Raw genomic sequence first — 24,932 nt, 5'->3', positions numbered from 1 at the left:
TCATATATATATATATGAACTCTTAAGTAGATTTAATGGAACTATTGCCTAAGGTTATAATAAATAAACCGAACTTCGCAAACACCTGTATATAATTGCATTTTATAGCATGTGATACACGGACAACAAACTTCAAGCATCAATATACTACTAGACCCCATGTCTAGAAGCATTTCGTCTGGCAGTGCGTAGCTTGGAATTCATCTACAATCATATTCTTCGTTTTAGTCAGCCAAATCATTTATCAAATTAATTCAGTAGAGGTAAAAGAGAATATTATGTAAACTTGAATCATAAGCATGCACATACATTACATAGGGAAAATTTTCCCCACCAACATAATATGTATTATGTATATATATTATGAGAAGGTAGAATCGTATAATTAATTCAATTTATGTAAAATTTCTTATGCTTACACGTATTACAACATAATAAAGTAACGACCTTCTCTGAGCCACTCGCATAAGTAACAGTACAGTCAAAACCTTGCTCTTCAAATGGAGATGTCATCGTGACATCAATATATAAGCCGCGGATTTGAAACAGAAATCATCTGTTGAAAGGAATTCGCGGATTAAAAACAGAAATCGTCTGTTGAAAGGAATCATGTAGACCAAGGTCATAAGCCTTTTCTGGTGAACCAACCTTTACCCATCAATTCTTCTCGTTGAAGGTGATATTATGACAAATTCGCTCTGAATCTGCAGAGCTTCATCGATCACTAAATCCAGTCAAGGACAATTTCTCTGCAGTGATTGAAAATTGAAATATCCATATCATTAACATAATCCAGCGCATAACCAAGTCCAAACATACACGTTACTTTATGTCTTCTTCTTCTTCCTCCGCTTCACTTCTCCAGTATCCGACCTTTCTTCTATACGTTTGGATTGTCGAGCACGTATCTCTAGCAGTTTTGATCTTGCATCATGAAATAAAGCATCTGATCTTGAAGCCATCATTTGCTGAAAAGATCATTTCAAAATTGATTTAGCCTGTCCAATGGTAACAGTTTTGAAGATTCTTTGATACAAACCTGAATATGTTCCATTGCTGCAAGGTTAAAACCAAATATATCTTTCCATCCCTGACACAAAGTTCAGACCATCAGTAGTCAATGACATCAGTTATTTATAGTGAAAAATAGTATATTTAATTTAGAAATAGAAATCCTTGGAGTAAGACTAAATACTAATTGCTTTATTGGGAGATATTGTTCTCTAGAACTAGAAAGCTAAATAGAAGTGACATGATAAACTAATTCTAAAAATTATCAGGCAACTAGTTCAAATTGATAGAACAGCACAGTAGAATTGTCACACATAATCACCAGATATCTTATTCTATGAAAACAGCGTGAGTCTGTAAGACGCCAAACGTATGACAGCATGCTGTCTGAATACTCTCTCAATGTTAACAGCCCATCATGCACCAGATGTCCACATATTTAGCATGCCACGCAACTCAATTTAGCATGTGTTTCATCAGTCTATGAGAAGATATATTAGTTCCAATTTTATCCTATATTTTTAAAAGAACTAGAACAATTTTTAAAATAATGTGAGTAACCCGACCTTCTACTTTTCAAACCACATTTTCCCAACAAAATGTATTCCAGATATATAAATAAATATACAAATTTTATGTGCAACCAAAGACACATTCGTACACTCCAAAAGCATCATACAGTTTCTCCATAGAAATTGCACACCCAGACATGTTACACCTAAATGATTCATTAATTAATCCAAGCCACCAGGGATTTTGTCGTATTTATATTAAACACCCTCTTAAATCTAAAACCGGCTTTCCGGTAGCAAAGTGTTAATGCACCAAAGATAACAAAGCTTCACATTTATTTAGAAATAATGTAAAATAAAACTACTAAATTTACCTTGACCCGTTCATAAAAAATGCCACTGAAAACAGTCAAGATGGGTCGGGCAGCAGGAGTGGTAAGTAACTGGTTGTAATGTGTCTGCAAGAGCAGCGTACCTATCCTGCAAACAAGCTCAACCTGCAATTATCAGGAAAACAATATATTAATAACAAATTAACATGCAAAAAATTCTTTATGACTTCAAGTCAATTTGTATACACATGTTAAGTTATTATTATGTCAGATGACAAAAGATCTTTCACGTTTAATTTGTCATAAATATTAGCACAAGAACATGTAAATACTAAATACATGTGGAAAAAGGGATGATGATAATCAGGAAAAGGAGCCTACAAGAGATTGAGAAATACAACTTACTTCAGTACATAAGAAAACAAATACATGTATTTAATTTTATTTATGAAAGAAGAGTTCTTATGTAACGAAAGGATTACAAAGAGAAAAAGGAGAAGATTTCTGCATATCAAAGTAGCAAAAGAAAAAAAGGAGATATGTACAACAATATTTTGAAGAACAGTGAAATTTTTACAAGGCAGACAAGAGTAACCTTGTCAGAATATGAACTCCAGTCTTTCAAGTATGACAGAAGCTTCAAAGCATCTGAAAATGGTAAAGCCTGCATAAAGAAATGGTACATATTAGACTTGATGTTTAAAATAACAACAACACAATATTCTTATCGCACTATGCGACTTGATGTTTACAATTTTAAAAACTCACGTCAATCATAGCTTATGTTTTCTTCATATTCTAGGATATGACATTTTAGGTAAGTGTATAAAACAAAACGCACATTACATACACTTACAGCTATTCCATTAATACCAGGTGCACAAAATAAACAAACATTCTTTTGATAGAAATCCTAACTTTAATCAATATTAAACAGTGTTTTTGTGTTTAACATTTTAACTTGCTCAAAAAACAGAAAAAACATTAAATTAAAAGAATTACCATAGATTCATCTCTTATGATTTAATATTATAATTTTTTAAAATAATGGCAAATTTTTTGGTAAAATGGTAGCAATGAAGTTTTAAGTTTGAACTGATAACCTCATGCAAGTAAGAAGACATGAACTGAAATGTATCAACTAGACACAAGAAATTTTGATTAGGAAAATAGAAAATATATTTGAACCACTTGCCTCTCAACATGCTCACAAGACAGATATAAGATGCAAAAATATTATTACTGCCCTCCAGGAAAAGATATATCAAACCAAACAGAGTAGATGAGGAAATCTAATTAAGTCAAATTACTACAGAAAAGGTCAAATTTTAATTAACTTTCATCATAAATGGTTATACATACAGACAAAAGGAATTAAGAACCAACAGAGATGATAAATGAAACATGAAAACCAGTACTGGTCAAGAACCATTAGGTCAGTGCTTATACAGTACAATGATTTAAAATTGAGATGAACTTATTAGAAACAGTGAAAGATGGTCTCAGCCCAAATACAGTAGGCTGATGAAGTGTCCTATATTTATGCATGAGAACAACATGAAATAAAAATGCAAGTCCCAAACATACCAATAACGTTTGTTCCAAATCATTGGAATGCACATCTGAAAATGCACTTAAAACATAGTCAGAAGGTGAAAGCCCATTCATCAGAGGATTTGCTTGGAAATCAACAACATTTCTGTTATTTTTCTCCTCCTGAAATGCAAATCAAACAATTTGAAAATCCAACATTAGGCATAATTAAATAAGATACAGGACAATCTTCCTTGGCTCTTTATCACATATCACACTCGACACTCAAGGAACTGAAGATATTTTCAGTAATCATGGATACTTAATGGATTTGTTGAAATTTTGCTATCAATAGAACTCAAGCCCATAAGTTGATCCATGTAACTGGCCCTACTTAGTGAGATAAGGCTTTATTGGAGTTGTTCTAAGCATATTTCCAAGGCTAAATTTGTTTACTTGTATCTTTAATTTGATAATCACTTTTGGAAATCAAAAGTGGAGATTTCTGTCCACACAAATAACATGTTGCAAGTACACAGGCTTCACAACGCTTAATGGAACAATTTGTTTGGGTTAAAGTCATTAAAGTTCAATCAAATGCTGTATTGCTATCCATGTTTTGCAACGTGAAGAATCACTGTAGCCTCTTAATCAGATTGGTCCCTATTATACAGGTGCTGTGACAGAGGACTGTTGTGTACACTGTCCAGGATAAAATACTTGTTTAAAAATACATGTGTTGTTTATGCATGGTATCCAACTATTGTATACATGTATCTAACTATGCAACCATGCCTTCCAGATTCACTTTGGAGATAAAGCATTAGTTTAGACCACAGTATTCATCTAAGAGGGATCGAGTGGAAACCTGATGTTCTGCAATACGCTTTTTTTCATCTTCTGCAATGTCTAATCTCTCAATAATTAAGTCAGTTGCAGTAAGGGTTTCCTGGGTTTTTTTCCCAGCTAAAGCCACAGCTCCCTCCTCTGGTATTTCTTCCTTTGGTGCATACTTGTTTTCAAATGCATTGTCAAGATCAGCCTCAAACATTTCCTCTAACCTTTTCTCCTTTTCTTCCTGCAATTGAAATGGTATATCTTATTCCAGTGAAGTAAATTTATTCAAGGAAGAACAACATTCTATCAATCACAGACATTGTCCCTTTGTCCTGCATTTAACGAGTGTAGCCCATCCCATACAAACTGTGCGTACCTCAATGAAAAATTGCTCTTCAGTACGATCCCACCGACGGATGGAACGATCATGAGATCCAGTGACAATAAAATCACCTCGATTACTAACAGCAAGACACCAAACATCAGCATGATGTCCTTCGAGAGTCAGCAGCAGCTCAAATTTATCAGCATCCCAATATTTTACTAGGCGATCTTTTCCAACACTGAACACATAATGTGTCTTGGGAACAAATCGCACTGCCATAACACTGCCACATAATTTGAATTAGATACTTTAAATACAGCTTCATCCACTCTCCCCAATGAAGGAAAAAGATAAAGAAAGACAGACAGACAGATTAAGCAGCACCTGTCAGAATGCGCAAAAATGGATTTATGACAGTCCCCAAAGTCCAAGCCCCAGATCTTTAAATTTTTATCTGCAGAACCAGTCACAATTAAATCTCCATCTGATGAGATATCCATACACAGAACAGGCAGCTTGTGGCCATATAATGAAAGGAAGAATTTGAATGTGTCCACAAAGTGAACCTGAAAAATAAATGAAATTAGTTAAAAAAAAAGGTTGAAATAATAAAATAGAGCTAATGCATAAATACAAGAGTCACCACAAGTTCACAGCACAAACAGTGCTCAAATTCAATAAGGTACACATAGATGTCCAACACACCTAAAATTTGGTATCTCCAAGAAGCATCTAAGCAGAAATATAATAAGCTATCAATTTACCCTGAATCACTAACTATAGTCCCAAAATACCATTCAGACTAAGCCAGTATAAAACCAAACCTAGTTTATTTCTCCCCTAGCTTCACCCAGCAAAACAATCTGCTGTCCTGTATCAAGAAGACTAGCAAATTCAGATGATCAAATCTACTGGATCGAAACAATGCAAAAGTTCCCAAATCACCAAAATATGGTAAAGAATTTACACTTCGTGAATATGCATTGGGTGTATAGGTCCAAATGGAAACAACAATAAACAAAGTGAAACTTGAAACTTAATTTTTGGGAAACAAAAGATTATGAACGAGTATAGACAAGATTAAGACATCCAACCTTCACAGTACTATCCAAGAGAGCAACAGCAATATATTTAGCATCAGGGCTAATTGCAACCACAAGAACATCATCGTTCATTTTCATAGTACTGACATTTGACACAATGAGTTGCTTAGTAGCCTGAAACAGAACAAATAAAGAGTCAGTAAATAAACAAATTGCATATTGATTTACTCATTTCTCTGCAATGATTTGGCATGCATCAAATTAGAATTATAGATAAAATATAAATAAAGCAGGAAACAGTTGAAAGGGGGTAATGCACATACATTTAGAAAAACAAAAAAAAAGAAAATAGGAGAGGAGAGGAGAGGACAAAAACAATTCCAGTAGAAACTATACAAAAAGTTGTGCCACCTTTCTCACATAGCAACTACCCCCCGCCCCCAAAAAAAAAATTAAAAAAAAAATATTGAGAGGAATTTTTCATTTAATTGCTTAATTAATTGTAATGTTAGCTCAAGCTAATTTAGTGATAAACTTCGTATGAGAGCAGACATGTGAAATATTATTAGTCCCAGTTTCTTTATATTGCAGTGATTCAACGGGACATTGCTGTTGTTATTAATATTCAATAGTTCCTATATATATACACATTCAAACAGCTAACGGTCTGTGTTTACTGTTCATCTATCGATTCTATGAATTAAATATAAAACACAAAAAACTAATACAGATAAGCTTCTCAATGAAATACCAATCATCGTAAACAAAAGGACTTCTAGATTTTAACCTATGTTGTATGGGCAGTATGTGACAAAACAAAATGTTAAAATTTGAGTATTTCCAAATAACAACTAAAAAAAAGTGAATGATATGAAGGACACACTTGACCAAGTTTTTGCTTGTACTCCCAAAACTTAACATCATGATCTGCACTTCCTGTGACAAACCCATTTCTATCTGGTAAGGCAGCAATTGTGCGAACAGAACCACCATGAGCTTCCATTACTTCAAGACAAGTGCCACTTCCAATGTCAATAATTTCTAAGGTTCCATCTTTAGTTCCAACAAGTCCATACTTGTTAGTGGAAAGAATTAAACTGCATAGTCCATACCCAGAATCAATGGTCCTTAGGCAAGAGCCAGTGCTTGGGTTCCAAATCTTTACTGCATTGTGACTGGTTGACATCAGAAAAGTGTTGTCTGAACTAAGCGTGACACTTCTAATATCAGAACGATGCCCTTGAAGATCAATAGCAAGTGTTTTTTTGGTTTCACCATGTTCAATAGAGTAAAACTCAAGCAGATTATTGTTCAAGGACAATGCTAAACTAGCCAGTGAATTCTTTGGAGTGATTGGACAGAAAGAAATGGAGCATATCTTTTTGCTAGCCCTAATAGTATGCAACAGCTTAAAAACATCAGGCACAATAACTGTGGGGTTACTAGTTTCTATGGTTGTGTCTCCGTTTTCTGTTCCCTCCAAAGCCTCTTTTGCATGTTTCTTCTCTTTCTTACGGTGAACCCTTCGTTTTGCTTTTCGCTTTGCTTCAGCATCATCCAATACACGGTATATTTCTACTGTCTTTCCAGCAACTTGGCAAGCTAGCAGATTCCCTGACCTGCTGAACTGCACTGTTGCAACCCTATCCTTGCTCTGCCGCTGAATTTCACCAAAATGCCTCAAAACTTCCCATTTATTTTGAACGGACAAATCTCCACCATCATTTTTAGACTCCCCATCCCCAGAGTCGTGCTTGATCACATAAAAACGAAGCTCCTTATCTGCAGAACCGGTGACAAGATATCTTTCATCCAGATCAATGTCCACGGACCATATTTCACTGTGATGGCCACCAACAATTTGCATACAGTGTTGGGTATCAAGATCCCACACTCTCAAGAACTTGTCTTTGGAGGAAGTAACAAGCTTTTTCCCAGAACTTACAAAAACAACATCAGTCACCTGCCACAAACAAATGAGAAACGCATAAAAAAAAAATCTCAAGTTATGTTCTCTAATTTAAGATAAATATATTAGAATGAAATTCATTTCAAATAAATATTCTCTAATTTAAGAATTTTTTAGAATAAAATAAATAACATGAAAGACTATCACAAATCTTTCCAATAACCATTTTTTATTTATATAAACACTATATAACTCTCAATTCAAAGATAAAAACTACACCTACCATCCAAAAAGAGCAAAATTACATAAAGCAAATATAGAACTAACAACTGTCGCATTCAAGTTCAAGTTCAAACTGGAAGCTTTAACAACAGAAAACAAACCTGATCGCGATGACCGCAAAGGCGAAAGAGCCCGGTCTCGCCAACCACATCCCATAATATAACATCATTATCCTTACTGCCAGAAGCGAGCAAAGAACCCGCCTTGTTGTAACGAAGAGCAGTGACAGCTCCCTTGTGTCCATTTAAGGTAGTCTCGCACGTTCCTTTATCAGAGTCCCAAATCCTAATGCTACCATCACCATAACCACCAGCAATCTGCAACCATCAAAGGTGTTTAAGAAACATGTAAATATACGCACACACGATCGAGATTGCATGATGATTACCAAGGAGGAAGGGGAGGATGCAATGGAGGTGACGGCGAGGGAAGGACCACGCGACGGAGTGGAAGGAGTTAGGGTTTTGGTGCAGAGACCTTGCCGCACGTGCCAAATGCCGATCTTCTCGAGTGCCGGAGAGAAGAGGTGTTTTCCGGAGCTGTCGTATGCAATATTTGAGTCCACCGACGCTATCACTCCGAACGACGACGCCGGCTCGTATCGGAGGTAGGCCTTCACCATTGTTGCTGCTGCTGCTGTGACTCTCTCTGAGTCAAGAGGTTTAAGGTCAGGGTTTATGTTACTCCACCATTATTCTCTTTTATTTTTTTAATACCGTTATAAGCCTGTGAACTTTGGGCCTACGTTCAGCCCAAACTTGTAGTTGGGCCTGAAACTCATTCTTGTGTGTGTTGGCGACGGTTTTATCTTTAGAACTTGGCTTCCTGATCCTGTTATCTCTCATTATTCATTAATTTATTCCTTTTTTATTTATAGTTCAATTGATTTGATACCTTAAACTTAAAAATATTCACCATCAAAATCAATTACTCGCATTTATTTTGGTTTTCCTATCTTTAACAGGAACTTTTAGCACGTTGAACCAACCAAAAGTGGTGGAAATCTAATTAGCCAATTAGGTGCCTGTGCAAGTGTAAAGGTGTGATCAATTCAAAGAAATCATAAGTGATGGGCACAAGGTGCACGAACGGCTTTATCTTTATTTTTATTTTTATTATCAATATAAGATTATTTTTTATTTAAATTTGACTTTATCAAAATTTAACAATATATGAAATATAACTCAAATAATGACTGGAATTAATCCTCAAAATATATTAGACCTGATTTTTAAAATTCGAACTATCAAAATTGACTTCGAACCAGTCTGGTTTGTGAAATGAAAGGGACATTAACACATAGGTGTGAAACAATATTTGTATAATTTGGGTCTCTCCACTTACTAATTAGATTTAGACATGGTAGGTAAATCTAACCATTTTAAGTTGTTATGAACAAAACTTATGTAAAATTTTTTAATGTGTTGATATTGTTTATTAATTAACATTTGAATTTTATTTTAAGAATATGAGATAATATTAAACATATTTTTTTTATCAAAATATCACTAATAAACAATATTGATATTTGAAAAAGAACAGATAAATTTCATCTTAAAATTAATTGAATTGGCATGTCATAACTTTCGAAGTGGTCAACCTTTTCTCTTCCATGTTTTTTCGACAGCAAACTACAGATTCAAAAGGTAAGGAAATACGAAATTTCCAGACCGAGAAGCTTTGTTGGTCCAACAAATATTAGGACATGTCGACAATGGAAAAATATAATACCACACGTTGCTTTCCTTTCCATGAATGGACCATAGAACAGCAAGGGGAAAACATTATTTTCACTTTTCTTTTTCTTTCCAAATCTAGCGTTTCTTTTAGACATACTTTTTAATGGTATTAATTAATATTGATCAAAGGTATTCTATTTGAATTGAGTAAAGTTATTAAGAACTTAAGGTATTAATTAATAATTGTTTATTTTATTAACATCAACTCTTAAAATTATTTTTTAAAAAAATTACATTTAACAAAAGTTTACCACCTTTTTACATTTAATTAAATTGAATCTTATAATATGTTGATGTTGGATTTATTTATTCAGACATGATATCAATACAATAGAAGAGTTAAATAATCAAGTGGTCTAAATAATCACAATTACTAAATGGGGAAAAAGCCTGTGAGTGGATAGTCGGTTGCCGCCATAGAAATAAAAAATTCCACAGAGAATAGATTATACGTCCAACTGGAAATAAAATTATGGAAAGAAACAAATGTTATTACTAATTTGTCAACCAAATGGAAGCAAATTACAAAAGAAAAAAAGAAAACTACTAAGATGCTTGCAAATGAGTAATACTAATAATTACCGACATTTTCTGTCTGATATAATAATTCCTAATCATTAGATGATAAAAGTGGGACTGAGCTATCATAAAGTTATGGCCGTAATTAGCCTTAATATTAATCTATTAAATCTTAAATTGGCCACTTCCATATGTTTTGCTCTGCCCCTATCGACCAATATAAATATCACACGTGCACACAATAGCATGTCATATTCTAACATGCTTCAAACCCAAACAACACTGAGTTTCTACGTTGACTATGGATCCACCCATCATTTATACAGAGAAATTAAGAGAGAATAGCGCAACAAAATCTGCGTTATTATTCACGTTGAAAAACAACTGTTATACGTTAATTGTGTGAACAAATTAAAAACTATGTTGAAAGTATATAATAATATTATTTATTTTTTTCAATTCCTGTGCATTTACACAGTGGGCAATGTGGTTCATGTTTCGTGTATACTCTCCTCGTAATATATATTACTATTTGACTACTGAAATCTTTAGTTTTGTGTGCTGAATCTAATGCATATTTGGGCGCTATCAAGACTACTCCAAACTTCAACTGAATGTATATTTAAATTATTAGTTGATTCATTTTAATATTAAAGAATTTAACAGATAAGCAAGACTGGTATATCCCTTATTAGGATAATTTAAACTTTTGAAATTAAATATTCATGGATTACACGTATTTAACTATAAAAGGAAAATAACATGGGCACATATGTAACGCATAAAATTTTAAGCTAATAATAATGATATTAAGTAAAAATAAAAATGCTTGGAACTCATGATGCGTGTTGTTCCTAAAAAACATTATCTTGACGTTTGTCTAATTTCATTTTCTGATCATTTCAACAAGTTTGTGTCTAAAATAATAGGTATGGAAAATGATAAGCTAGTATAAAAACGAAAGAACGGAGAAAAGTCGAAGTGAGAAAGAAAGAAAGGGAGAAAAATAATGGACAGCTAATGCTTACCCACTTAATTTTGTATTAGCAATAGTTTTTTAATTCATCGTACAAAGTGGGTTAATTATCAAATGCAAACACTTGGGAGTCATTGCAACCAAATCAAATCAATTTAAATAACAATTAAAGCAAATAATTTCAATTAAACTATTTTTGTCTATTTATTCATGTATGAAAAAGATTGATCAGTTTAAGAGCCCAATTAAATAAAACTAAACTTGTATAATTTTATATGAATTGATTTTCGTAATATATTTTTATAATAATAAATTTTAAAAGTATTATGGTCAATGTTGGCTACGAATAAGATTGAGTTAGGTAACAGAGACACCAAGCCACCACCTGTCCTTGAAATTATAGTCGGGACGCTCCGCTGTCTTAATATGTCTGTTTGGGATTATTTTTATTTTTATTTATTACATTTAGCGATCATTTTTTTTTTTGGTAGATACATATTAACTTATATTTAATATCAAATAATTATTTTTCTTTAAAAGTATTTTAAAATTATATATATATATATATATATATTATCAATATAAAGATTTACATTGTAACTTTGAAAGCAATACTCTTAATAATTTAAATATAATATATAACATTTTGTATTTATACAATGACATTTATAAAATTTTATATGGTATCATGATCAATTTAAAAAAAATTGATATATTACTTTCAATATTACTTAAGGATTTTCCTTTATGTAGCATTTCTCAAATTGTTTTTTTGGTCAGTAATTCTACTGTCTTTTATGTTCCTTCCACAACTAATTTCTCAATTCTGATTCAACCATTCAGTGTGAATAATATTGCCTTCTCCTTTTTGTTTTTTGGGTCAGTGACAATATTATCTTTTCAATAGCCACTTTTTTTTTCCCGCTTATGAGGTTTTTTTAATATATGCTTTTTACCTTTGAAAATTTGCATTTGGCGTTTTATTTATGATACTTTCTATATTATTAAACTTTAATATCTCATTATGATTATTATTAATTAAACTTTCTAAAATAGTATAATAATACATAATTAGATGATATGATAAAAAAAGTTCAACAAATAGTGATAAGAATTATGCAGAAAAAATAGTTGAATGGAGAACCTATTTGTCCAGCCAATGAAATTCTCACTCCTATTTTATTGATCGAATCATCTAATTAATTGTTTGAGACTCTAATTCCTATCTATACATGTAATCAACACAAAGTTATTTCCTGACTAACAGTTAATTACAAGTTACAACTAATACTAACTACTTACAACCACATCGAATAATAAATCAAAATCAAATTATTTTTCTTTTAGTGTCTTAATTTAATACTTTGATTTGCTAATATTGGAAAAAAAATTTATTGTAATTTTGTTTACCTATCAATTTTTTTTTTTTTGGGGTGAATCAATTGACCTATCACGTATGTTCACTTTTATTATAGAAATTCTTTGAATCGGTATTTATAAAAGTTACTTTACGAAAAGAACTCATTCAATTTTAAGAATTTCAAAAGAACTGAGTGTGAAATAATACAATCTCAGAGACATATATTTCTATATATAGGTAAGTATATCAATATCTGTTACAAGCCTTTGATTTTTATAGTAATAATAATCTTCCATTTGAACAGAGTTCATCTTCTCCTCCATTCTCAGGCATCAACACTGTTTCATCACGGCTTGAATAATTCTCTGGTACTCTTCTCTCCGCTTCATTCTTTGTATTATGGATGTCAACGTCTTATTCACTAATATCATATCATATCATATTTCACAATCTTTGTGAATTGTTATCTTCAGCTTCCAATCTCTCCTGTAACTTGCATGTGTATTGATATTTTATTTGTTTCATCGGGATTCAAAGCTATGGAACTTACCCTTATAATCATATCTAAACACTGGAATTTCATTATTCTTTCACTATGTATTGATGTAAGGACTAAGGAGTAAGGAGCTTCATTTGTATTAAGATTTTTGTGATTATTAGTCTTCTCTTGTTCTTTAAGATTCCCCAAACAACTACTCCGTCTTGTGCACTATATTGGTTTACTTGCTTTCTATGATATATGCACTCATAATTAGGAAAAGTATTGTTACTTTTTGTTTTGATTTTTTAATCATTTTGTAAAGTTTTATGATGCTTCTAATTTTTATCCATTTTGAGACTATGATTGTAGGTTGTGGTCTGCCAAATCCAGTGAAGAAAATTAGTTTGTTAAGCACTACTGCATTTTATAGTTAAACTGAGTGTTTGTAAACGCATCAAAAAACATGTAAATGTGAATTCAATACGCAAGCTACAACCAATAAACGTGGATCCATAATCATTTAAACATGAAACCGAACACGCTCTGAATAATTTGGCAATCACTGTATTTTATCTACTCTTATTTGAGTGTAAGTTATTTCTGTCTCAGGACAAAGAGTTTCAAGGGTGATTCTTTTGGTAAGAGTTCCTATATTCAAACCTTCTTGTCTTGCAGCCGTTGAGAATTTGGGGTTCTACAAGGAAATCTTCCAAGCTTCTGGTAATTTTGCATGTCTGGCCCCGTGGCCATAGTTGATCATTCAAATGGAGGAGCACTTTCTTGTGCAGAGAGAACAAGATCTGTTGACGCCATTTCTGAATTAGATTTACTGGCAAACAGTGAAATTGATGGCTTTAGTAGTGTTGAACAACTCTTACTGTCTAACGGGGAATCATATTCTGGGTCCCTTTATGGCAATGTTTCTGAGGGTCATGGGAAGTACGTGTGGTTTGATGGTTGTGTATACGAGGGTGAGTGGAGGCGAGGGATGAGAAGTGGACATGGAAAATTAAGATGGCCTTCTGGAGCAGTGTATGAAGGTGAATTCTCTGGTGGCTATATCCATGGTAAGGGAACATATAAAGGTTCTGATAAATTGAAGTATAAAGGTAGGTGGAGGTTGAATGTTAAACATGGTTTGGGTTATCAAGTTTATCCTAATGGAGATATCTTTGAAGGGTCTTGGATACAAGGAACACCAGAGGGTCCTGGAAAGTATACATGGGCAAATGGAAATGTATATGTAGGGAATATGAAAGGTGGCACAATGTGGGGAAAAGGAACTCTTACTTGGATAAATGGTGATTCATATGAAGGAAGCTGGTTAAATGGCATGATGCATGGTTTTGGAGTTTACACTTGGAGTGATGGAGGGTGCTATGTTGGGACTTGGACATTTGGTCTAAAAGATGGCAAAGGAACCTTTTATCCAAAAGGTAGTCGTCTTCCATCTGTACAAGAAATTTACCTCAATGCCTTGAGAAAAAGAGGGTTGTTGCCAGATTTGAGAAAACAAAACCAGGTGCGAGATGTGAAGGTATCAGAAAACCAAAGATCAAGTCGTGTGCTTTCATCTGATAAGCTTGCAAAAGGAAACATGTTAAATTTGGAAGAGTCTAGGGGAAGAAATGTGTCTCTTGAAAGGCGTTGGAGTCTTGAGGTATCTATTGAGAAAGTGATTGGGTATGATTCAGCTTTAGGTTTGGCAGAATCTGTACAAGAAAGTAGAGATAAAGAAGTTGATGCAAAGATCCCAATCTTGGAACGGGAGTACATGCAAGGTGTATTAATAAGTGAGGTAGTGTTAAATAATATGTTTTCAACAATGTCTAGAAGGGCAAGACGACTTCAGAAAAAGCTTGTAAGGGAGATTAAAAAACCAGGTGAAGCAATCATAAAAGGTCACAGGAGTTATGATTTGATGCTCAATTTGCAGCTTGGAATAAGGTAAATGACACTATTTTGACTTGTATGTACTTAAGCTGCTTTAATTAATATCATTTGTCACAATGTTATATGATTTTTCTCTACATGTATCTGCTTGTTTTTTTTTATTCTAATGCACATGTTACATGCTAAAATTTCAAGCTGAATTAATGTTAGAATGTAATAACAAATTCATAAAACCACAATTAGGATATTGGTATAGTCGATGGTCCTATTCATTAATCATATTAAAGGTTATCTTCCTTTTCCCTTATTGGAAATTTCTTTTGTTATTCCCATGGACCCACGGTAGAGAATAGAGAATTAGAGATCTAAGAATCATTCACATGACAACATATGAATGTTACCACTTATATAAAAGTTAAAATGCTATCCAGGATTGTCCTGATTTGCTTTTGCATGGATGTCCTTAAATGTAAACACGTTCTTTAATATGTTAGGTATACTGTGGGCAAGATTACGCCTATACAGACGCGAGAAGTTCGAGCATCAGATTTTGGTCCCAAAGCAAGTTTTTGGATGAATTTTCCTAAACAAGGTTCTCAATTAACACCCACTCATGAATCAGAGGATTTTAAATGGAAAGATTATTGCCCCATGGTGTTCAGGTTAGTAGTTAACGCACGTTTTGGGTTTGACTAGGCATGCATCTTTGTTTTTTAAGTAACTCTGGCTCTAGAAATAAAGTAGCTTTTACTGATTTATTGTTTATCTGGTATGTACTACAATTATTCACTGCTAAAGAACCTGCTTTAATAAATCGCTCCTAGTACTCAATTTTTTATCTATTATTTAATTCTGTAATTATCCTTTAAGGAATAACTTTTCAATATCATTAATAAAAGCATAAAACCATGTGTTAAGTACTTATTAACATGCACAAAAGCATGAAATCATTTTTCAGTATCGACTCTTAATGATGTGATTGTTAATTAAAAATGTGGATTATTTGTTGAATCCTAGTTTCAACTACAAGAATACTTTGGAGCATTCCGGGGATGTTTAAGTACTGAAGTTTTTCATTAGGCCGGAATATTATTAATCTAAGGTTTCACCAGTTGTTGAAATGTATATATTTTGCGTTGCATGGAGTTAATATTTTCATCTGCGTAATGCATGCTTATTCTTCACGAATATAAAGGAAAATAAGACAGAAATAAAACTGAAAAATACTTGCAATTATGGAATTTAACAGTTCATGCTTTACAAATTGTTGTATATGTGATATTATGGACAGTTGTTACCGTTTATTTTTCTCTCTATTCTCTTTCTTCCTTTCACTTTCTTAAGTTTGTCAGATGTGACCTTCTAGAAACTTATTGCAGAAATTTAAGAGAGTTGTTCAAGATTGATGCTGCTGATTACATGATGTCCATTTGTGGAAATGATGCTCTAAGGGAATTATCTTCTCCGGGGAAAAGTGGCAGTGCCTTCTTCCTGTCTCAGGATGATAGTTTCATGATCAAAACGCTGCGAAAATCTGAAGTCAAGGTGAGTTCAAAAACGTGTTCACTTAGTACCAATAAAGGTTGACATTAGTTGTCATTTCTGCATCAAATAATATTTTTATATTGAATAACATTTGTCATGTTCTATGTCGATCTCTCTTTTCTTATATCCTGAGTGGACCCTATTGTATAACATTCATTGTACTCGTTGCAAAATGAAGCTAGCAATTTATTTGTAGAAATTTAGGATGGAATTTCACAGGAAAAAAAGAGAAAAAGTGAATTTTTAATTTTAATTAAACTCTCTTCTCCCCCTTAATTTAGAAGGACAGTGCATACCTGAGGCACTTTTCCACCAGTAGCATTTCTTCCATTTTATATTAGACCGAGGTGGTTTTCTAATACTGAGTGGTAATGATTGAATCCTGGTGCATGTCAAGGATTCACAATTGATTACAAGCTTACCTGTGAATCTTTACATTCAGAGCAGTAAGCTTCCACAGCCTTAAAAACTCCAGTTGGTATGCCTAATTAGCAATCAGATGAACATTGTGAGTGCCCCTTCCCTTGGCAGCAGTTTCTCTTTGTTTGGATCATTGATTTCCATAAAAACAAGGAGATCAAAGTAATTTTGCGGTAGAGTATGGTACTTTTGTTGCAGAGGAATGCACACGTTTTTCAAAGGCATCCTTTTGCCCCTATACTGTGTCTAAAATGAATTTTGTTTATGGCATCTCTTTGATATAAAGAGTGGCTCGACAAAGTATTTGCCTGTTATTTTCTTCTTGCCTTTTGGTATGAAGTGAAAATTCTGTTGACCGAAATTTGATATGTAGGTTCTTCTAAGAATGCTTCCGGACTATCATCATCATGTGAAGTCAAATGAAAATACACTCATCACAAAAATTTTTGGCCTGCACAGGATTAAGCCTTCAAGTGGTCAAAAGGTGATGTGCATGTTGTCTAACTGCTTTTTGTCAGTGCTTGAATCATTTTCTGTATTAATCGGCATGATGTGCACCTTAATACTTGCAATCTGAAATATTATGAAAATTATCATAATTGAGCAATCATAACTTGCAGCTTTCATGCAAAAAAGACTTGAATAATATACATTTTCTCAAAAAAGAGGCTAATATCTGTTTATAATTATCTTTCTTGCAGTTTCGCTTTGTTGTAATGGGAAATATGTTCTGCACAGAATTAAGGATCCATCGGAGATTTGATTTAAAAGGTTCATCCCTTGGACGATCATCAGACAAGATAGAAATTGATGAGAATACCACACTCAAAGATTTGGATCTGAACTACAGCTTCTACTTGGAACCGTCTTGGCGGGAGTCTTTATTTAAGTAAGTAGTAGTTACAAAGGAATTTTCTTTAATTTTGCATTTGGGTTTCTTATGTAGTAAAACTTAAAAGAATTTTTTTTTATTATAAGGTATATAAAGGAAAGGAAGATAATTAAGACATTCTTCTTATACAAAATAAAAGCAGAAAAGTACATGGAAGCAAATGTGTACATCTTTTGTTCAGTACATTACTGGTTTTTTATTCTGACACTGCATGCTATGGGTATGTAAGTATTCTGAAGTATGAAGCAAATGTTTGCTTTGATGCCAAAATTTTGTTCGATAAGCATTGCAGTCCCAAATTTTTATGACGTATATAGTCCTGCATGCATATTAGTGTTAATTGGCATAATATATCTCAAGCTTGCAGCCTGCTAAAACTCAAGTCCTATTTCTCTAATGTACTGTGAAAACTCATACTCTTATGTAGGCAGATAGAAATAGACAGCAAATTTTTGGAAGCACAGCACATTATGGATTACAGTCTTCTTCTAGGTGTTCACTATAGAGCTCCCCAGCGTCTGCGTCCTCTCATATCATACAACCAAAGTAGAAATGTGGATGGATTAGCAATGCTTGCAGAGGAAGGTAAGTATTAGATCCTGTGTTGAAAAACTAGAAATTTATAGTTGGCCTTTACTTGGTTGACTCTGTTTTTGGCATGTATTCATGATTAAACTAATGTTCCTTTAGTCATTAATTTGCATGGATCAATCTCGGAAACTCATTACATGCATGCCCTCCAACTCTTGATGTGACCAACAGATGATATAAAGCACTGTTTTCTTAAGTATCTGGAATCTCATACTCTATCGTTACACATTTATATTTTCTTTTTCTAATTTGCATTTTCTTTTTAAATCTAAACAAAAACATTTATTCAGCATAGAGCATAAGTAATTCTCACATCATCTGAAATCTGCGGTCTTATCTATGACTTAAATTCTTGCGTTTTATTTTTGTTTAGTAGAATTTATAAACATGATCCGATTAATTTAAAAATTTTGCTAACAATGATCTGATAGACCCTCTGGAGGATGAAGTATCCTATCCACAAGGCCTTGTTCTAGTTCCTCGTGGAGCAGATGATAACAGTGTTGTTGTGGGCTCACACATGAGGGGTAGCCGCCTCCGAGCTTCATCTGCTGGCGATGAGGAAGTGGATCTACTTCTACCCGGTACAGCAAGGTGTGGATTTTTTCTTGATGATTTTGGCTCCCTCATTTTAACCTTCGATTTAGCTTTAACTTAGAGAAATAATTACTTATTTTTCAAACATTTTCTTTAAAAATTGAAACAAACAAATAGTTATTTCTCTAAAATAAGTTGAACAAAACATGCGCTAAATGAGATGTGTTTGAATGGTTAAGTACAAAAGCAGCAAAATCAACAAGGTTGGATACTTTTTTTACAACCACAAGAGAGATAAAAAGAAAAAAAAAAGATAAAATAAATGACTAGATAGAGAAAATAAAGAGAAATAAATAAATTATAAAAAATAAAAAATATTTATTATATGAATAGTATAACTATGTTTCAAATGGTCATTTGTGTTGTGTGTTACTGCTATAAATTATAATATAGACTCCCACATTATTGCTACATTAATTGGAGCTATTCCTACGAAGACCCTATATTCTAATAACTCTAGGCATTTAACTAAAGATCTTAATGATTAAAATTGTTCCTTCACACCACAATTGGATTATTGCTACAATATGGCAAGAACTGAGGATTCTTTTTTTCTTCTTTCTTTCCAACATGTTAAGCAGACTCCAAATCCAGTTGGGTGTGAACATGCCATCAAGGGCAGAACAGATTCCAGGAAAACAAGAAGAAGAAATGTTCCATGAGGTGTACGATGTGGTACTCTACTTGGGTATCATCGACATATTGCAAGACTACAACATGACTAAGAAGATTGAACATGCTTATAAATCTCTTCAGTTTGATTCATTGTCTATCTCCGCTGTGGACCCTACGTTCTACTCTCGTCGCTTCCTCCAATTTATTCAGAAAGTGTTTCCACCCAATGCAATCACAGGTTAATTAAATTTTTGCGGTTTTATTTAACCATTAATGCATGCTTGGATAATTTATTTTCAATAAATAATTGCTTATTTCTTATAATTTAATGATTATTTTAAAATAAATAAGCGATTGTCATCCAAACATGCATTAAGTTTATGTTGAAAGTGTGAACATTGCCACTTCTTATGTTATTTGCTCCAGAATTTCTGTAGTAGGTGACCACATGGGTACCTTGGTGATGGTACTGGTAGGAATCAAGTGAGTACTGTAAATAATATAACCTAAATTACCCAAATATAAGAGTTGTATTAAGAATATCTTTATTTTGTATCATTTGATAGATTTGATTTGATTTGTATTAAAACTTTTGTATAAATATCTTTAAGGATTCTTTTTGGTACATAGAATCATAATTGATATTTAGGATTGTAATTTTAATTCTAATTTCATCAGAATTAAAATTAGTTTAGAATTATAATTTTACACTCAAAGATTTAAAATTCCAAATTGAAATTAAATTCTATAGTATGATGTAATATCTAAATTTTTAAAAAATAATTAAATTTTGTATTAAAATTTTATTTAATAATTATTTTTCAAAATATTGTGTTAATTAAAAATATAAAATAATTATTAAATAAATTGTTAAAAATGATAACTTAAATTTTTTTTTCAAAAATCATGACATATTAAATTTATTTTTTTATGTTTAATTTATTATTAAAATTTAATATTATGTTATGAATTATATTTCTTATTAATTAGATAAAAGCATACAAATACTGACAAATATAATTTAATCCTCAAAATTGAATAAATACTTTCAAGAACTCTTATTTTGAGACCATGAACTAAAATAAGTAGAAACATTGCAATAGATTTTTCTATGCTTACATAATAAATATTATATAGTGCTCCTCTTTAACACTAAAATATTGCAAAGTTAAAAAAAAAAAAAAAACTTGTTTAATAAGATGTCATTGATTATAACAATTTTTATTAGTTCTATGATATAATTGTGTATACCTTTTACTATTTTGTTATATTTAGCACTAGTTTTTTCTTTTTCATTTATCTTATTCTCAATAATTCTTGAATTAATTTCTAATATTTTCTCTAACATCTAATAATTTAAGAAAAATATTAAATAATTTATTATACAATTAACATAAAGTATTTGCAATAAGTGTAAAATAGCAATACAACACAATAAAGTCTATAAAATAATAATCTTGATTCCAAATAAATATTTAACCATGATAATTAGAATTTTATTGTTCAATTTCAATTCTAACATTCAATTTCATATTCAATTTTATACGCTAAACGGACATTACATTAAATAAACAATAGATATTTGTTCTATGTACATTCTTTTCTTAGTTATGTTTTCCTTTTCTATTCTTTTACGATACTTTGAATATTTAATCATTAGTTTGATGTTTTTTATGTGGTTTAGTATTCTTAGATGTCTTGAATGATTCATATAGTATTATTTATATCATTTATGATTAGGATAATTCCTTTTTTTAAGATATATTCCTATCAATTATTTATTTAAAAATAACTAAATATTTATAATTTTAAATATTAAGTAATTTTTTATTTTTAAAGCTTAATAAAAATAAACTATAAGAAATAAGGGTGGATACATGAACTGTAATCCATTCATATTTCTATATAATTTAGAGCGATGCAAGTTATTTAAAAATTAGGTCAAACTTACTTTAAAAAGTCAATTCATAAAAAGTGTATTATGATATATTTTTAGTTGATATAAAACATTTTAGCACAAGCTTAAGTCAAATTAAAGTTTTACTCAGTTAATTGCAAATTTATACAAGTTGATCAACAAAATTCACGAGTTAAATGAGTTTAGTTTGAAATATGAAACTAGTTTGTTTATCAGCATAATAATATTTTTTATATTTTTAAAAAAATTAAAATGTTTAAAAGGAACTTACATGTGAAGTTTTGTATGAGGGAAAAAAAAAATAGACAGAACAATGTGCGGAGCACAATGCACATGCAAATGTACTAAATATAGATTTATTTAAGTGTGGGGTATACATGGATGGATCGACAGAATTATTTTAAAATATCTCCATTCTTAAATAAATGTCATTTTAGGGTATTACAGAAGAATTAACAATATACTATATTACTCTTTACTTTATGATAATACATATTTTTAATATTTTATCTCCTAAAATATATTTTTATACTTGCCAAAACATCATCGGAAGAAAGTTAAAATTGAAAGGATGAAAAAAATAATAATTTTTTATATTGTAAAATAACATGATTTTAAAACAAACAATAGTTACTAAACACTGATTTTAAAATAAAAAATTATTTTTTTAAGTAATTAGGGATATTTGTTAGACTAATTTAATATTAAAACAAGAAAAAAGTATATTTATACTAAAACTATTAAATTAAATAATAATAATAATAATAATAATAATAATAATAATAATAATAATAATAATAATAGATGTTTTGTTATATTATCTGTAAATTTAAAAAATTATTTTATATATTTTTTAATTTAACGATTGTGATTCATCTAATATATTAGAAATTAAAAAATATTTATATTTTTTAAAATAAACTGCTAAAATTTACTATCTATTATGTATATTTTATATAAAATTAATAGTAATAGTTGTTACATACAATGTTCTCTTAATTTATTTAATAATATAAATAAAGTTTTTTATTATAATTTTCATATAGTATTTTTTAGATTTTAATTTTAAATATTTATTTTTTGAATTCTTAATTTTTTATCAACTATTCGTTTATTTAATTTTTATGTTTATCTACATTTTTAAAATTTAAGGCTAAATTTAAATAATTAAAAATAATAAAATTTTATTTGAAAAATATGATTTTTTTTTAATTTTTTTAGAATTTTTTTAAAAATTATCATACTACTTTATAAAAAATACATTGAGTGAAAAAATGTATTGATTTATTATCTTAAACAAATATTTTTATATTTAATAATTAAAATTATTTATAAATATAAAAATAAAGAAATTTAAGATCATTCAAATTTTATATTTATTATAATAAAAATATAATAAATATTTCTAAAAAAATTGTGCTTTTAAATATTTAACATTAATTTTAAATTTGATGGTAACAAAATGATTTAATAAATATTTAAAATAGCGGGAGCGTGTTGGGCCTTTGCAAATGACGATGGAGCGAAATTAGTCAGTGTGGTGCCTAATGATTGTCCTTTTAATTGTTTGAAGTGAGGCCTTAATAAGCTGCCAAGATGATTGCGCATCAATTAAGGATCAATGCTCATCACCACACCTACAAGAGATAAAGTTTTGTTGTAAATATCTTATATAATTTTAAGATAATTACTTTTTAATTTAATTAAGATGTCTAGTATAAACACACAAATCAGATGCTAATTAACATTTCTTAATAAAATCTTATACAAATATAACTAAATTTTAAATTAATAGTAAATAAAATCTTATTTTTATTAAAAATGCATTCTCAAAATAGCCAAATCCATCATAACAACACATTCATCAAAACATGGGGGCATCACTTAGTAAGTATGCGTTGCCATTTGTCATGCCACGAGTGTTTTCTAGTTGTAACAAGCAATGGACCATCATTACGAGGTTCCACAATTAATGTCTTCTAAAGAAAACTGAAAAACATAAATATTACGGATGCAAGTTTCTCTCTTATGAAAAATGCATAAACATGACACTTATGCCGATGAAAAATAATAGAATCAAATTTATCGTAGCTAATCAGACTATTAATTAATCAATAATCAATTACTATAATGTATCATAATCACATATATAAGTGATATAATCTAGATTTAAGCTTTTTTAGACTCAATTTAAATAAAGTTTTGTTATCTTCGGCTCTAAAGATTAAGCTTATGCTAGGGATAATAAAAGGGTAAGTCACAGGTAGATTTATCATTTTCTAAATTTAATTTTTATTTTTGAATTTCGATCCCATCCTTATTTTGTTGGGTTAAAAAAACATAGTGTTTGTATTCTATTTTTAAAAACAGCGTTTTTTAAAGTAAATTAAAATAAATTTTGTTTGTTAACGTAAGTTTTATTTTTATTTTCTTCTTAAAAATAGTGTTTTAAATCCGTATAATACTCATAAAATGAGAATTTTTAGTCTTTTTTTAATCCCTGTAGAATAAAAATAAGGGTTACATGTGGGAAGTCACTTATCTAATAAATTATAAAAATCCTAAGTTATTCCTATAAACTATTTACAGGCTATTTTAAATATATAAAAAATCTTCATATATCCATCGAAGCAGTAGCTGACGATAGAAAGTGCCCTCCTCCGAAAGGAAACACTCTGGGTTTAAAAAATGCAATGAAGGGAAATAGACCCTTCACCCAATGTCAAAAATAGAAGTTTCGTTTGGACATAATGGGCCATTCAAATTGGTGCCACTCCGTTTTGAAAGCAACACTCTACCTCTGGTCATGGAGTTGGATCAGATGCAGGCAGCACTTGCCATCAAAGATGCACACCTCAAGACCCTCCCTTTCCTGTTCAAGAAAATAATATCTCATCTCAATTAATCACTAATTATAAACTCATCGAATGAGTTATGTTCCTACATGCCCTATTAAATTCGTTTTATATTTCCATTTTTTGTCATATTATATATATATATAACACTGAATTAGATCAATCTTAAAATATGCCAACTAAAGTTTTGATGTGGATTCCGATGCTTATGTATATATGATATTGGGTGATCATAGATTCACATGTATGGAAAAAGATGTCCCCACTTTAGCGTCTTTCGATGCCTCGTAGATTAATCTCTTACATGAGTGAGAGGATGCTCCAAAAATAGAAACAAAAATCCAAAATATATTGAGGAATAATCGACAGTGCCTACTGCTCACATGCACGTTGTAACATGTTTTGCGATAGCATTTATCTCTAATTACTTGAATTTTAAAGTCACATTACGTGAGAATAACAATTTGTTAGTTTTGATACAAATCTATCGTAGTACATACACAAAAAAGAGAGAGAGAAAGCTTTAGCATGCACCTAACAAAATCTTCAAAGATAGTTTCTTATTATCATCTATTGAGTAAGACGATATTTTGCAAAAAGAATTCTTAATCGAATTAGCATTATTCCCTATCACTCACATGTTACAGCACATTTGTATTCATGTTTAACTCTCATAATATTCACAATTACGTGAGAGCAACAATTTATTTGATATAGCCCAAAGATTCAGTTGGTGGTGCACAAAAA

General features: G+C 31.0%; 2 protein-coding genes across 5 annotated transcripts; one reads left to right on the top strand and one right to left on the bottom strand.

Annotated features, from left to right (window-relative positions):
- Positions 1-246: 246 nt before the first annotated feature.
- LOC113861155 (WD repeat-containing protein 3) lies at positions 247-8,486 on the bottom strand. 2 transcript variants are annotated; one of them, XR_003504126.1, is made up of 13 exons: positions 8,173-8,448; positions 7,886-8,101; positions 6,477-7,556; positions 5,645-5,767; positions 4,935-5,116; positions 4,602-4,833; positions 4,257-4,466; positions 3,443-3,571; positions 2,451-2,519; positions 1,898-2,020; positions 1,040-1,090; positions 649-968; positions 291-556 (listed from the first exon to the last, which is right to left on the bottom strand). XR_003504126.1 is itself a non-coding variant. In XM_027493773.1 (12 exons), the coding sequence occupies exons 1-12, from the start codon at positions 8,404-8,406 to the stop codon at positions 828-830; spliced, it is 2,790 nt and encodes a 929-aa protein (XP_027349574.1). In that variant the 5' UTR covers positions 8,407-8,486; the 3' UTR covers positions 247-827. The 2 variants fall into 2 exon arrangements, 1 of the variants encoding a protein (XP_027349574.1); XM_027493773.1 differs by having other exon boundaries at positions 247-968; positions 8,173-8,486.
- Positions 8,487-12,456: 3,970 nt separating this feature from the next.
- On the top strand, positions 12,457-20,038 carry LOC113861840 (phosphatidylinositol 4-phosphate 5-kinase 9-like). 3 transcript variants are annotated; one of them, XM_027494902.1, is made up of 9 exons: positions 12,637-12,746; positions 13,469-14,806; positions 15,247-15,414; positions 16,132-16,297; positions 17,091-17,201; positions 17,419-17,606; positions 18,037-18,194; positions 18,632-18,794; positions 19,379-20,038. In XM_027494902.1, the coding sequence occupies exons 2-9, from the start codon at positions 13,590-13,592 to the stop codon at positions 19,653-19,655; spliced, it is 2,448 nt and encodes an 815-aa protein (XP_027350703.1). In that variant the 5' UTR covers positions 12,637-12,746; positions 13,469-13,589; the 3' UTR covers positions 19,656-20,038. The 3 variants fall into 3 exon arrangements, with proteins under 3 accessions (XP_027350704.1, XP_027350703.1, XP_027350705.1); XM_027494904.1 differs by having other exon boundaries at positions 12,681-12,746; positions 13,535-14,806; positions 19,379-19,895; XM_027494903.1 differs by having other exon boundaries at positions 12,457-14,806; positions 19,379-19,895.
- Positions 20,039-24,932: the final 4,894 nt, after the last annotated feature.

This window comes from Abrus precatorius, unplaced genomic scaffold (genome assembly GCF_003935025.1).
Source record: "Abrus precatorius isolate BTA unplaced genomic scaffold, Abrus_2018 Scaffold3, whole genome shotgun sequence".
Taxonomy (NCBI): Eukaryota; Viridiplantae; Streptophyta; class Magnoliopsida; order Fabales; family Fabaceae; genus Abrus; species Abrus precatorius.
The sequence above is the reverse complement of the archived record's forward strand: the minus strand, read 5'-3'. Positions and strand labels throughout refer to the sequence as shown.

What these genes read in the sequence shown, in the direction of transcription:
- LOC113861155 (XM_027493773.1), bottom strand. Translation starts at nt 8,406, where the DNA reads ATGGTGAAGGCCTACCTCCGATACGAGCCGGCGTCGTCGTTCGGAGTG. An exon ending in TCTTGGATAGTACTGTGAAG is followed by an intron (nt 5,117 to 5,644) that starts GTTGGATGTCTT and finishes TTTATTTTTCAG; the next exon opens with GTTCACTTTGTGGACACATT. An exon ending in ATTTTTGCGCATTCTGACAG is followed by an intron (nt 4,834 to 4,934) that starts GTGCTGCTTAAT and finishes ATTATGTGGCAG; the next exon opens with TGTTATGGCAGTGCGATTTG.
- LOC113861840 (XM_027494902.1), top strand. Translation starts at nt 13,590, where the DNA reads ATGTCTGGCCCCGTGGCCATAGTTGATCATTCAAATGGAGGAGCACTT. An exon ending in AATTTGCAGCTTGGAATAAG is followed by an intron (nt 14,807 to 15,246) that starts GTAAATGACACT and finishes TTAATATGTTAG; the next exon opens with GTATACTGTGGGCAAGATTA. An exon ending in CTTCTACCCGGTACAGCAAG is followed by an intron (nt 18,795 to 19,378) that starts GTGTGGATTTTT and finishes CATGTTAAGCAG; the next exon opens with ACTCCAAATCCAGTTGGGTG.